The 13,777-nt window shown below is 35.4% G+C and overlaps 1 protein-coding gene across 2 annotated transcripts in view; it reads right to left on the bottom strand.

Annotated features, from left to right (window-relative positions):
• Positions 1-13,777, bottom strand: part of LOC137238021 (sterile alpha motif domain-containing protein 5-like) — an 801,561-nt gene that overhangs the window by 73,280 nt on the left and 714,504 nt on the right. The window contains exon 3 of one of the 2 annotated variants that reach the window (XM_067762532.1): positions 13,112-13,564. The exons of the other annotated variant lie outside the window; for it this stretch is intronic. Within the exon in view, the coding sequence (XP_067618633.1) occupies positions 13,529-13,564 (36 nt within the window). The 3' untranslated portion in view covers positions 13,112-13,528. Of the gene's footprint in view, positions 1-13,111; positions 13,565-13,777 lie in introns of those variants that run through there. 2 annotated transcript variants of the gene reach the window in all.

The raw sequence follows: 13,777 nt of genomic DNA, 5'->3' as shown, positions 1-13,777 counted from the left end.
TTGTTATTGTTATTTGCATTTTTTTTAATTCCGCAACTTTATTGACGTCATTTTATGACATTTGCATTTGGCAGTTACAATAAAAACAATAAAAGCTAAGCGTGTGATAACACCACCATATATGCGGCGGCCGAGTACAAATGCAACATCACACATACAAACATACATATTAGGTAGTAAGTACTCAGCACCAGAGAACAATAAAATATGCTCGTGCAAGTATTTGATGTATAGGCCGGCGCCAGTTAACGTCTCGTTCACATTCTTTTGATATGCAAATTATTGCTTATTTACTTACAGTTTTTTGTTAAAATTTTTTTATTTATTCAATTATTATGATTTATAAAATATTCTGTCACTTCAGATTTTTTCATATTCGTGTTCTTACGATTTTCCATTAAATGCATGTTTTAAAAAGAGGAAAGCATGGACGTAATAATTGTTGGTTAAATTGAGGATTGTTGTTTGCAACTTGTCGCCGTAATGTATGCAATCAATTTTTATATTTATGTCAAAAGAAAAAAAACAAAAAAGGTCTTGTATGATTTCCGATGAAATTATGATTGGCTGACAGAAGATCTGTCATGCGAATTGGAACAACATTAGTATTTGACTATCAACTCAGCATATATTTGGCGCACAGTCAACGAGTAGGGAATTCCAACGAAAAATTTAATAAAATTACGGTTAGTGGAAGGGCCGAGGCTGGGACTAACGCTCAGAAAACCAGGCTTCAAATGAGTGGTGTCAGATATCAAAATCGTATCTGAGAGGCATCTTTGGATCCTCACAAAAGTCGAAAGACCTTAAAAGCAACAATGCATGTCCTTAATTGTATACCCAAGCTTCAGCTGATAAGTTCAGGCACTTTTCTCTACTTACGAAAAGAAGGAAGATAGTCAATATAAGACTGCTGGTTACTTGGTATCCGGTAGAGTATCCCTCATTTACGGTCCCCATTATCAGGCATCCGGAGCATCTGCAGCCATTAAAAAATGAGTAATTTGGAAAGCGCATAGGGAAGCCATAATTGCTGTTCCCATTTTGCTCACTATGTCGCGGTTGTGTAGTTGAATTGTGTGGGCTAACTAACGAGTGATCCTGGACTAAAAGACAGTGACAACTGACATCAAAATCTTATATACAAAATTCTCGTATCACAGCGTTTGTGGTAGGACTTCTTTAAAACGGCTCGATTGATTATCATCAAATTTTGTAAGCATATTGTGTACGTCTGACAATAGGTTCTTATTTATTTTTTATATCCCCAAAATAGTAAGGGTGGTCCATGCCTTATTTTCTTGTTTAATTTTAAGACAACATTTTTTTGTTTTTATTTTTTTAAGAAACTGGAAATGGGACTGTGGCATTCACTGGGACTAGGATCTGGGATTGGTACTAGGACAGGGACTGGGTCTGGGACTAGTGAGCAGAAAAACGAGGGAAGGAGAAAGCGACTAAGAAAGAGATGGAGGTAGACGGAGATGGAGAGATAGTGCTAGATGAAAGGAGAGATAGGGGAGAAGGAGAGAAGCCCGATAAAAAGGAAGGGATTGAAACGACGAAGAGGGAAAACAAGACGCAGAGAGAGGAGTGAATAAAAGGATAAAGTAAAGGGGGAGGGAGAGTAAGAAGTAAAAACTTAAGCAGCTAGCCCAAAGTATGGACAGAATAACGTATGCCAGGACTGCTAGTACATACAACTTTGAGCCCTTTTTAATTAAACGAAGATCTTAACTAGCGTAAAATTGGCAGATCAAGATAAGGACAAATCCAGGTGAGTTACTCTCATTGCTATCTAAAATATACGTTTTTTTTTTTTTGCAAGCGAGCTGAAAAACTCGCGTCAACTTGCTAAGCAGTTTCATTATAGCGGAATCATATAGATGGTGGAAGGAAATCAGTTACTTAATACTTTTTTAGGATTTTTGACATTTTAAAGTGTGACGCAGTGCGTCTGTGACACTCTTTAAGAGAAATACAAAAACAAAATACATGGAATGCGTTTGTTTAATTATATGTTTGTCACACTGCGGCTACCTTGTTATTTTTTTTTTATCTGCGTATTCGTATGCACATTTTAGAATTTGTTCACAATAGTGACCTTTTTGTCGACCTTTGCTTGAACCATGAAAAACACAAGCCGAAAGGAAATTAAGTCAATTCGCTAACTTGACCTTTGGAGCGTCAGCTTCAATAAAATGATCCAAACCATCATTCATAGTCCAATAGGCTAACGAAATTGAAAGAAGTGTGCAGAAAGCTCAATGAGATCATGTTTCGTACAAAAGAGTGGCTAGCAGCAGAGTGGCTTAAAATGCCAACAGAAAAAGCAGAGTTGAAACTGATATCAAATATTATAGTGGAAGATAAGACTCCTTACTAATATACTGGGGTTAGATCCAACATATGTTATCGACGGGTTATGGTAGTTTCTCATAGACGAGTTATCGTTTTGTTATCTGCGTGTTTCGACGAGGTGCAGACGAGTTATCGATTTGCTATCGAAAATTTATAAACTTGTTATCGATAACAAATTTTAGATGTGCCATCAGTTTTTGTCGACGAGTTTTCGGTTATAGCAAAGTTATAGATTTACTATAGGAAGTTTGTTGTTACTTATAGAGACATTATCGATATGTTATTAAAAAGTTGTCCATTTTGTATCGAAACAGTGACGACTTTTTAGCGGCGTTTTATCGGTTTCCTAACGAAAATTTACGATTTGTTTTCAAAAAAGTTCGATTGGTTTTCAAAAAGTTATCAATATGGTTTGGTGTCGATAAGGTAATGGCATCAAGGTGCTATCGATATATTACCGAAAGTTTATCGATTTGTTAAATAAACCGTTAATAATATATAGCTGCACTGGCTAGGGCATGTTATGGGAATGTATGTTGACGATCCGGCCAAGAACGTGTTTCTATCGGAACCCGCCTATTGAAGCAGAGGTAGAGGACGACGGTCGCACTATATATATTAACTGCGAAATTAATACAACTCAATATCGGTTATTAAATTATCATTAACATTTTAAAAGTAAATGTATGGTTTGCTGGGAGACAGATATTTGTAACTGTACTTTGTTTGGTACGCTATGTATATGAGGGTTATTATGTTACTCATACGCACCGTACGTACATATCTTAAAGTACATACAATATCTATTGTGCGGTAGCATCAACGTTCATAGTTTACTCAGTTCAAAGTTTAAAGTTGAGAACTTTACGAAGTTCACTTCAACATATCCTTCTTAATCTTAAAATTGATTTTTTATAATTTTACATGGTTTTTTCATTAAGTTTCTAATGAATTACAACATCAAAAACACCTAAAATTCTTACAGAATAAACGTAACGGACAAGTTTATTAGCCATAAAATTTGGACAAAACAAAAAACAAAATAACAACGAACTATAAAAGTAAATGTACAATATTGGTGCTGTAGAAACTACATCACGCAATGTGCAGAGAATTGGATAATGGCTACTTAAAATAAAATGTGAGTTTGTTCATGTAATGTGTAAGGCGGTACTATTTGACAGCAAAGGTGGGAGCCGTGAATGAGTCAGCAAAAGTGCTTCAAAAGTACGTATGTTACTATAAGCCATACCAAGTATTTTAGTATAAATACGTTCTCACATATATATTTGTACAAACAAATACAATTGGGCTAAAATATATATTTGGGTAATTGAATATAAGCGACTTCTCACACGCAAGATATTGTAAACACATTTTTTTAAGGACGCTTATATCTTCTATAAATAAATGCAGTGAATGCTTGTAGAAAAAAGGGATTTATAGCTTTTACCATTAAAAAACTATATGGTTTATCTTAGTTTAGTTTAATTTAGTTTAGTTTAGTTTATTTTAGTTTAGTTTAGTTTAGTTTAATTTAGTTTAGTTTAGTTTAATTTAGTTTAGTTTAGTTTGATTTAGTTAAATGTTATGTTTGGTTTTACTGATCTGTAAATAATTAATTGTACAATAATTTAACATAAAATAATAAAAGATACATTTTCCAAAATAACAAACGCGGTCTTTAAGACAACGAACTAATATAATAATTAGATTAATTAAATTGAGTTGAATTAAATTTAATTAATTTGAGTTTAAATTAATTTAATTTATTTTAATTTAATTTAGTTTAATTAAATTTATTTAATTTAATTTAATTTAATTTAGTTTAATTTGATTTAATGTAATTAAACTTAAGTTAATTTAATTTAATTTAATTTATTTCAATTTATGTTTTTTTGTTATTTCCTCTTCTTTAATTTTTTTATACTATGTTATTTTTTTCAAATATATCTTTTTTTGTGTTATTCTTTTTATTTAATTTTCTTTTTCTTAATTTTTTTATTATATTAACTAACAAGACCAAATTGCTTGAACCAACAAAATTAATAAATTTTGCAACTTGAATATTCTCGTTATTGTTAAATACTTTGAATACCAGCAAAGAAAAGCACACATTAAACAATTGAATAATAATGTACACTCTCTTCGTTCTTATGGCCGCAAAATCAAATCTTTCGTTTGCATGAGGCATGCTTGGCTTCTCAACAGAACAGCATCAAACACATGTTGCGTTAATACTGTGAGTGTAAACCTTCTCATAGTTTAAATGGGGGCTTTGAATTGGTAAATTGAATTAATATTTTGGCGCTATATTGAGCGCGAATTTTTCATTTTTGCCATTTTATTTTAAAGCGGCCACCGTGGTAGGGTGGTAGCGTGCACGAGAAGCAAAACAAAAGAGAAGCTCTAACGTTAATGGCACAACTACGCTACAAAGTTGAAATATGTGTATGAATCTGCAGCATTTATTGAACTTCCCAGCCACTTTAGAAAATATTTATGTCATGTATTTAGTTCATGTGTTAAGGTATTTTTAGTTCAGTTACTCTAATGAACTTTTCCCACTTTCCTAAAACACTAGAGATTATCATGGTTAAGAGCATCGTAAAATTGTTGTTACTACGGCTAAGTAAACGAAGGTAAACATTAATTATTGTTGTTACTTTTATTTTATCATTCTTTCTAAGAAAGCAGGAGTAAGCAATGCTTTGTTGCACATGCTGTTGCTATTATCTTTAGTGACTATTGCCACCACTCATGATGATGCTGTCATTTTACGTAAGATAGTCCACAAGAACAAATACAAACATATATTCAGAGCACATCAGAATCCTACGCTAATATGTGTGAGCACATTAACATACAAATATATCTCTGGGGGACTTATTAACGGTGGCTTAGGTAATAGATCCACGCTCTTCCGGCTTGAACTTAAAGTTCTGTCTTCGGCATATAATTTGAGTGCGGCACCTAATTTTCCTAACTTAACGGCCTTTTCGTTAACTTCTAACTTTTTATGGCCGGCAAATCAGTATACATATAGACTGAGTGTACTCTGTTTAATGCTCGTTTGCACTCCAGGATGCTTGTTGATCAAGTGCTGTGTGAGATAATTTTCTTAGAGGTACTTATATCATAATGTATAAAGATGTGAATGCAGTTATGGCACGCTTCCTCCAGACATATCCGAATCCGGAAACAAAAGCTATAAAGAGATCTAGAAGGTATAATCGAAACAGCTGTGGCCTTCTCTCTGCTGTCGTTCTGTTTCGTTTTTCCTAAAAATAACTATTTGCCGAACATTTGGTTGTTGCCCCCTCAGAATGAAGACTAAAACATTTGAAAATCTACATTGCTAAGTGCTGCCATTATTATAATATGCAGAATGTTACGTGTTTATTTCTTCCCTACATACATTTGCTTAAAAAATTTCACTTACTTCGCGTTTAGTAATAACGCTGATATATTTTGTATTATTTTAATCCACTTATAATATTACCGTCTTAGTGTTAGCCGTTTCTGGCAAACTTAAATAAGTAATAGTAAACTAAAGGGTTTATTGTAGATTTTATACTGAGTTTCCCACAACAAGCTTTAAAGCATGCAAACGATTTGCGAACGTGACGAATTCAGGCTAAAATTTTTGCTCTTTGATATGGAAACATCGTTGCCCACGGTAAAGTGTAATACAGAATGTAAGCGCAGTTTTAGAGTAGACGTATGAAGTAGATGTGTTATAGACGAGTTATGATTCTTTTTTATTCAAGTGTTATAAATTTACTATAGATAACAAAGGCTTGTTATCGAAGTCATCATCATTAACTGACGCTTAATACCGCCTAATGCCGTTTCGTATGAAGCCACACTAGCTAGCCCAGTTTCGAAATAACCGACGCCAATTGTGGCACCAAGTGCTACTCCACCTGCTTTTCCCAACTCAGTGGAGGTTTTCTGATCCCTCTGCTTTCGAACTGCCGTCTCGACTGGAGTACTTTTTTGGCCGCATAACATGATCTAGCCAGCGAAGCTTTTAAGCTTTTATTCGCTGCGCAAAGTTCATATCTGAGCAAGACTCAAACAGCTCTTCATAAAACTTTCTGCCATGCAGTCGCCATAACGAACAGTACCTTAAAAATTCCTGAGAAATTAACTCTCGTACACTCCAAGCGACATCTTATCTTCTCTCGACCCCGTGCATATATCAGAACAGGTATGATGAGCGACTTGTAGAGCGTAATTTTTTTTCGTCGAGAGGGGAGTTATATTTTCAATTGTTTACTCAGTCAAAAGTAATATTTGTTGGCAAGAGTTATTCTCCAATTGATTTTTATGCTGATTTGTTGATGCTTTCTGTTGGTTCCCAAACAGAGGAAATCTTTCAGTTTCACATTTGCATATATGTATGCGTCAACAGTGACGCAGATGACATGGATGACAGCAAGTACTTCGTCTTGTTCTCTTTTACCGCAAGGACCACTTGTTTGTCTCTTTATCAAATCCAGAGAAGGCAAAACTTACAGCGCGTTTTTTGAGGCCAAAATGGTTAATATTATCAGCATACGCCAGTAATTTTACGCTCTTGTAATCTCTCTTCTCAAGCATTATGCTAAAGAAATCGAAAAGCCTTGTTTGGCTTCGAATGGCTCTGAGAGGTCGTTCGCAATCTTAACGGAGTTGTAAGTGTTACTCAACGTTTATTGACAAAGCCTTATAAACTTTGCTTGGAACTAAAACCAGACATAACAATACAAGCACTACTTTTCGCGCTGTTCAAGGCTGCTTTGCCGTCGACAAAAAGATGGTGAGTGTCTGAATTCGCACTGATAAGGTGCAATCAGTTCATTGACTATGGGCTTCAGCCTTTCGTACAGTGTGATGGATAGAACCTTATAAAGATATGGTGAGGTTTATTTCGGAGTATTCGCCGCGGTTGGTGAGATCGCCGTTTTTGTGGATTGGGCAGGTTAGGTTAGGTTGACCTGGGCAGTCCTCGAGGACCTCACATAGACTAAATGAGTACATAGTTTTACTAGAAGTGTACAATACATTTAATTCGTCTGTCAAAGAACGGTTCCAATCATTGTGGATAAGACAAGTGTGATAACTTATGCATAGATGTCAAAATTAGAAACAGAACCGATCACCTGAATTTTAATTGACTATCGTGGTCTCACTCTGTATCTCTTTCTAGCACCCACTGAACCCAGCCGGCCCTCCCCAGCGGGTTAGGGGGTCAGAATATACCCGCGGTAGGTATGCCTGTCGTAAGAGGCGACTAAAATACCAGATTCAAGGGGCTGTGTAGCGCAACCCTGCAGGTTGCCAGCGCAATATATAGCTTCTCCAAACCCAATTGTCAATCTCACCTATCCGCGGCGAATCCTGTTTCACTAACAGACGAGGCTCTGGCGACCCTAAACTCCTTATGTAACTTGGGGTTGGGGAGGGAGGAGATGGCCTGAAGGTTTAATGTGGCCACATAAATCGTTCCTGAAATGGTCGGGCCAGCACCTTAATGGTGCTGTGGTACCGGAGCGTACCGAATCTGTATCCGGCAAAAGACCATTTCATCGATAACACTCCCCAAAGCCTTCGGGGAGTAAGCTTATCGCTACAACAACAACAACAACATCCGGCCCTATTCACCGCCATATTGAACATTCTGTCAAAAAAAACGCTACCGAAATTCTAAAAAGTAGCCGTCTTGAACATCCTTCCAGGCAGTTGATGGATAAGATATCACACTTGTTTTATCCACAATGATTCCTAGGTAAGTCCGGCCTCATACAGAAAGCTTTTCCCAGTGCTTTCGCCCGTTTATCTTGGTACACACAGTTTGTGGAAAATAAAACTAGGCAAAACGTTAAGATATTCTTAACATATGGCGCTGTAATAGCTACGCACATATCTACATAGCAGCTAAGAGCACAGACGGCATTTTACACATGTACACACTAACAAAAAGCGCAGGCGATACTGCTCACACATTTACACAGTAGATAACAGTGAATATGAGATGCAGAGAAATGAGAGGAGTAAATAAGAAACTAATTGAGAAGGTTGGTAGCGAAAAGTCTTTACCCTGGGAGAAATAAGCGAACGAGGCGACTGTGAGAGTATAAAATTTGCGCTAGCTAGCAATAGTCGACCAGTTTGATTTTGAAATGTTCATGTGAAGTACGCGAATACATTGTGAAGTTCTACTGCCAGAGAAGTGCTGTGAATAAACAGCATTTAATGTATAGAAAACTCGATACAATACTGCCATCGAAATACTCGATGTTTTGCATTTTTGCTATAAAAGTATCGAGCATAAAGTATCGGTATCGAATAAAATAAGTATCGTTATGGTAAAGTATCGTTTTGAAATTCGTTTTCCTACTGTCAATATGTTCCTTCTCCATAAATGGAATTTTTTTTAATAATTTGGCTCTATTAATGCCTAGTACCACATATAACGAATCCGACCATAATTCATATTTTTTCAAAAACTTGACTCCAGTGCCATCTTATAAGAACTTTCTACGTATAAACCTGCAACTGAAAGCCGCCTTGTGGTCGTTGTCATAGCTGCGATAAAAATCTCCTAGTATGTCGGACGTCAGTCCATTTTGAAATAGGAATCCGATACCCTGCAGTTATAGCTACTTCTGGTATTAGCCCGACTGCCGTGAAAACGATTTGTTTGACTCTTCGAATACTCTACCTCGAAATCCTTCTAACCCGTCTTGATGTTTCTAACTGGATTTATATATTTATTAGAAAAAATGTTTTTATCAGAAAAAATATATTTTCAGGCTCATCCTCAGAGCCTTTAACGATATGCTTGGTATAAAAAATGTGGCCAAAGTTATATTTGCCTCGATCGGACACGATCATATTGAATACTTTAAACAAGCTTAAGAGCTTAATATTACTCCTTAGCAAGTAGATATGTATGAGATTAATTCAAAGCTATTTTCTAATATAATTGTAGTCAGTATTTTAGCTCTTATCTCAAGATAGTGACAACGGCTAACCAAGTTATTTAGAATTGAAAACCTCATTGCTTATCGCGTTTGACATCGAATTCTATAAATCAAAAGGCTAACAAATCTTGAATATAATAGTTCATACATGCAAGTATGTACATATATCAACACAAAAGTTGCTATTTATGTTTGCGTGCAAAGAAAGTCGAAATGTCGCGCGATTGAAATATCACATATGCCTTCAACACATTAAATCACAACTGCAAATTTGTGGCCAAGATATAAATCAACACTTTAAATGCCAAATGTGACACATTAACAAAATTTTAGTTTGTCGCTGTGTTCTTTTTTCCTCTTTTGGCATTTTTCATAGATAAAGTGTTGTTACAAAAGGACATCAAAAATGATTTGAAGAAATTGTACTAGATACTAAGATCTTAAAGAAAGCAAGATAAGCAATCGCACTAGACAATTTTTAAGGCTGAAATAGGATACCCGACATTTACAGTCGAATACTTGTGTGAAAGAGATGCTAGTGTAAAAGTTGCGTGGGTACCTGTCATGGGAGACCTAACCCCACGGTGTACTTAAACACGGATCAGTATTCTTTGATCAACGGTTCAACAAAGTTAGTACAAATGGGCTGAATTTGGGTGTTCAAGTCAACCAGCCTTGGTGAAGCCGAGGGCCTATCTATACCACGCCATTCCATTTCTAGGTAAATGGCACCCGGTTGGTCGGCAACTCCACCGTGAGTCCAGATTCTGTCTCAGTAACCCTCTTTCATTGATTTTTTTATCTCAATATCTGATTAAGGTATTAATCAGTATGAGATATGTATTTGTTTATCACAATTTAGGAATGTGACCAACCTCTTCTGACCAGCCATTGCAACAATGTTTGATACACTGTTGACGACGAACTGCCTTTACTTCGATATTACTTAAAACTGTACTTCCTTGACCAAAGCTATGCATCTTCCTGCGTCAATACCTCGATGCATCTTGCTCAAATCCTCGGCACTTTGACAAAGAGATAAGATAGGAGAGATGCATAAGAGGCACAAATATTTATATAAACAATTCCAGACCGACAGCACCATGCCCCAACAGCGCTGATCCGAGATCCCGGGGAGCCGGCTTTCTATCGTAAAAGAAGTATATCCTATTACGGTACCTACTAGTATCTTAAAATGATTTAGATGACTCAAAGTATAGTATAGATACAAGCATGTTTAAGAAATGAACCGTTAATAAGGCATTTTCCATCTAGACCTGATGATTTGTATGGTGAAAAACTGTTGATTACCAATTCAAACTTATTTGACGTTATTAGTTCATTTGCTAGCTGAAGGAAGGGTATACTCCCTTGACTCAAACAAAGTTTTGAAAACAATATGGCGACTGAGCAATCAAATATCATAAGGTAACAAGAAAAGTCAACATTAAAGTGGCATATTAATGGTGAATACATACAACCAAACTTTTATTTCAAACACACACATGACTAATATTCTAAAGGAGAAAGTACAGGATGTGTAAGGGCACTAAGTTAAGCCCCAAAAAGGCGTAAAACGTTTATTAAGCGAAAATAACAGATTGCAGGTGAAACGGACAAGCGTATGCGAGTTGAAGGGGGCAAAAAAGCAGTCAGTAGCTAGTGTTGGAAAAATAAAAAATTGCTTAAGGTGAATTGTGGTAATGGCGAACTGGACCCTCCTTTGATTGTGCACTTGCGGTATATGTGGCATAAATTGGCTTATTAAATAAATGGGAGCAATGTGCTAGTTACTACACACACATACGCAAGTGAAGCAACACTTAAAATATAGCAACAATCATAAAACCAATAAGCACAAAATAGAAGGAGCAGGTGAAATGCGAATAACGGTCGAGTGGCTTAGGCTTAGTGACAGGTGCAAAGTAGAATGGAAGTAAACCTCAATTTTCTTGTATATTCATGTTGTTAGTGTATTTGTGTGTATTTATTTATTCACAGACTCTTGGGTCCTATTTGGATGTTTGTAAGTACATCCCTAAAAGTGTTGCCTGTTCCATTAGTGTTTGAACTTAGGTGAAGTTAAAACAAATAGTAAACTGAACAAGCAAGTATACTTCAAATAGGGGTACTTTGAAAAAAGGGACAAAAATGGTGCTTTGTTTCGTGCAGTAAGCAGATCGTAACGGAAAATAGGAATACAAATTAAATAAACATAGCTTCAAAGATGATATTCTAATCGATTCGAGATAGAAAAGCAATGAAAGTTTTTAAAACTAAACAACTATTACAGTTTTTTGGTGTGTAAACATCTTTGCTCACGATAGAATCCAGAATGGCTATGGCGTGCTATCCATTTCTTATCGACAAGTTGTTGGTTCCTAATCGGTGTGTTACTGACGGGGTATGAACGAGCTTTGATTCACCTTGTTTTTTTGATTTTCCGACAGCGTTGATAATTGGTGTACATATATTAGAACGATTTTTCGTCATCATTTGTCGAATTTGATTTGGATACAAACCGGTTTCGATATTATGCCCACTTCAGTGTAATTTTACATTCTCATTTTGTTTAGGTGATTTTCCGACAGGGTGGGTAGTTGATATATATTGGAACGATTTTCCGTCGTCCCTGTTCATATTTGGTTTAAAGTCGCACCGATTTCGGCATTATGTCATTGCAAGTGTAATTTTTCGTTCTCAAACTATCAATTTGCTATCTAAGTATAAGAAACTTTATGCATTTTTTTCTAGACAAATTATCTATTGTTTTCAAATAAATAAGGATATATTTTAAAAATGTTATTGATTTGTTTTCGAAAAGTTATCATTTTGTTTGTCAGTGGTGTACAAATTTTTGCATTTGCGTTATATCGATTTGTTATCGAAAAGGCATTTACTTTGTATCGAAAAGTTAACTATTGGTTATCGAAAAGTTTTCGATTATTCATAAACAATTCATTGAAATGTTATCGAAAATTTATCAGTTTATTATCAAAGTTTTGGGATTTTTAGTTTGTTATCGGCGCTTTAACAGTTTTTTATAGGCGTGTTATCGATTTGTTAACGAAACGTTATCTATTTCTTAACAAAAAAGCATCGACATGTTATCGAAAACTAAGCAATTTGTTATCGAAAAGTTTTCGATTTATTAGTAGAAGGCTACAAATTTCTTATCGGCGTGTTACTGGAAAGTTTTCGAAAAATTTTCGACTTTTTTGAACCATCTATCGATTTCTATTCGCAGCTGAGAAAATGTAATAATTTGATGGATTCGGTTATTATGCTTGAGGTCTAATTTCCCCGCTTGGGCGCGCTCAAACATTAGCTTCTAGATTTACACTTGTATGTCAACCCATCAAGCTTTACAGGTAGTTGGTACATTATATGGGGTTAAAAAATGAAAATTGGAACCAATCTTATTAATTCTTTAAACCTGTATTAAGTCGCTTTAGCATTTCTTCTCAACAACAACTAGCTTCACCTCTTTGTTTTTCTTTCTTGTTCGACTGCGTCTCTTACTTGATTATTAATTTCTTCACACGCAACAATAACGTTCCATAGCACAAGCAAAAATATTTTTATGAATTGTGTTGCGTCTGACGGACGATAAATGCTTGTGTTTGTTGCTATTTTTCCAACTCAGCAAAACACAAATAAGTCATAACAAATTCTCACCAAATGGATAGGTGTTGTTAATGGGGACATTTATTATCGTGTTTTTTTTTTTTTGTTTTTTTTTTTGCTTTGTCAGCCTATATGCCTTTATATAGAAGCAACAGCAGGCCAGCCGCTAAGCAAATCCTGCGCATAGCTTTGTCATAATTTTTGGCAGACCTCAGCATTCTAAAACTAAGTAGCCTGACCCAGAGTGCGTGCCAATTGGGCATTGTGGCTAAGAAGCGAATCGGTACTTGAGGTGTGGGCTTATTTCGTAGACTGTAATTGCTACAGTTTTTAAAGTGATTTGTGTTTCCCCATGGTGAACTTGACATTTTCATCCTTCTTATGGTGTGGGCGTTTCTTTCAATATTAGGGGGTGTTGACGTTATTTTCAGTAACTTTGTGCGTCTTAATTATCACGCATTAGTGAGCCCATTAAATTCATTTTTGAATTGCGCGTAGAATTTTATAAATATTTTGTGGTATATTAGAAAGACATTTTTGGAATAACAAACCTTATTTAGTTCAATGCTTTAGTGTATGAGAAATTTGATTATTTGAGTACATACCTGAAACGAAAGCAAAGTAAACAAAAATTTATTAATATTGAAAAAAAAAAAATGTACAACGTTTTCTTAAAATTAAGTTATTACCAAAATACCTACTTAAATTAATGCTTTAGGAGCGTATATAAATTATATTAAGTGAATGCTCTCTAGAAATATATGTAGGTAAATACTAATAAACATATAGTGAAAAACCTTCTGGTAGCTAGAATAACG

Source organism: Eurosta solidaginis, chromosome 1 (genome assembly GCF_040869045.1).
Source record: "Eurosta solidaginis isolate ZX-2024a chromosome 1, ASM4086904v1, whole genome shotgun sequence".
Taxonomy (NCBI): Eukaryota; Metazoa; Arthropoda; class Insecta; order Diptera; family Tephritidae; genus Eurosta; species Eurosta solidaginis.
This window is presented reverse-complemented; position numbering and strand designations above follow the sequence as displayed.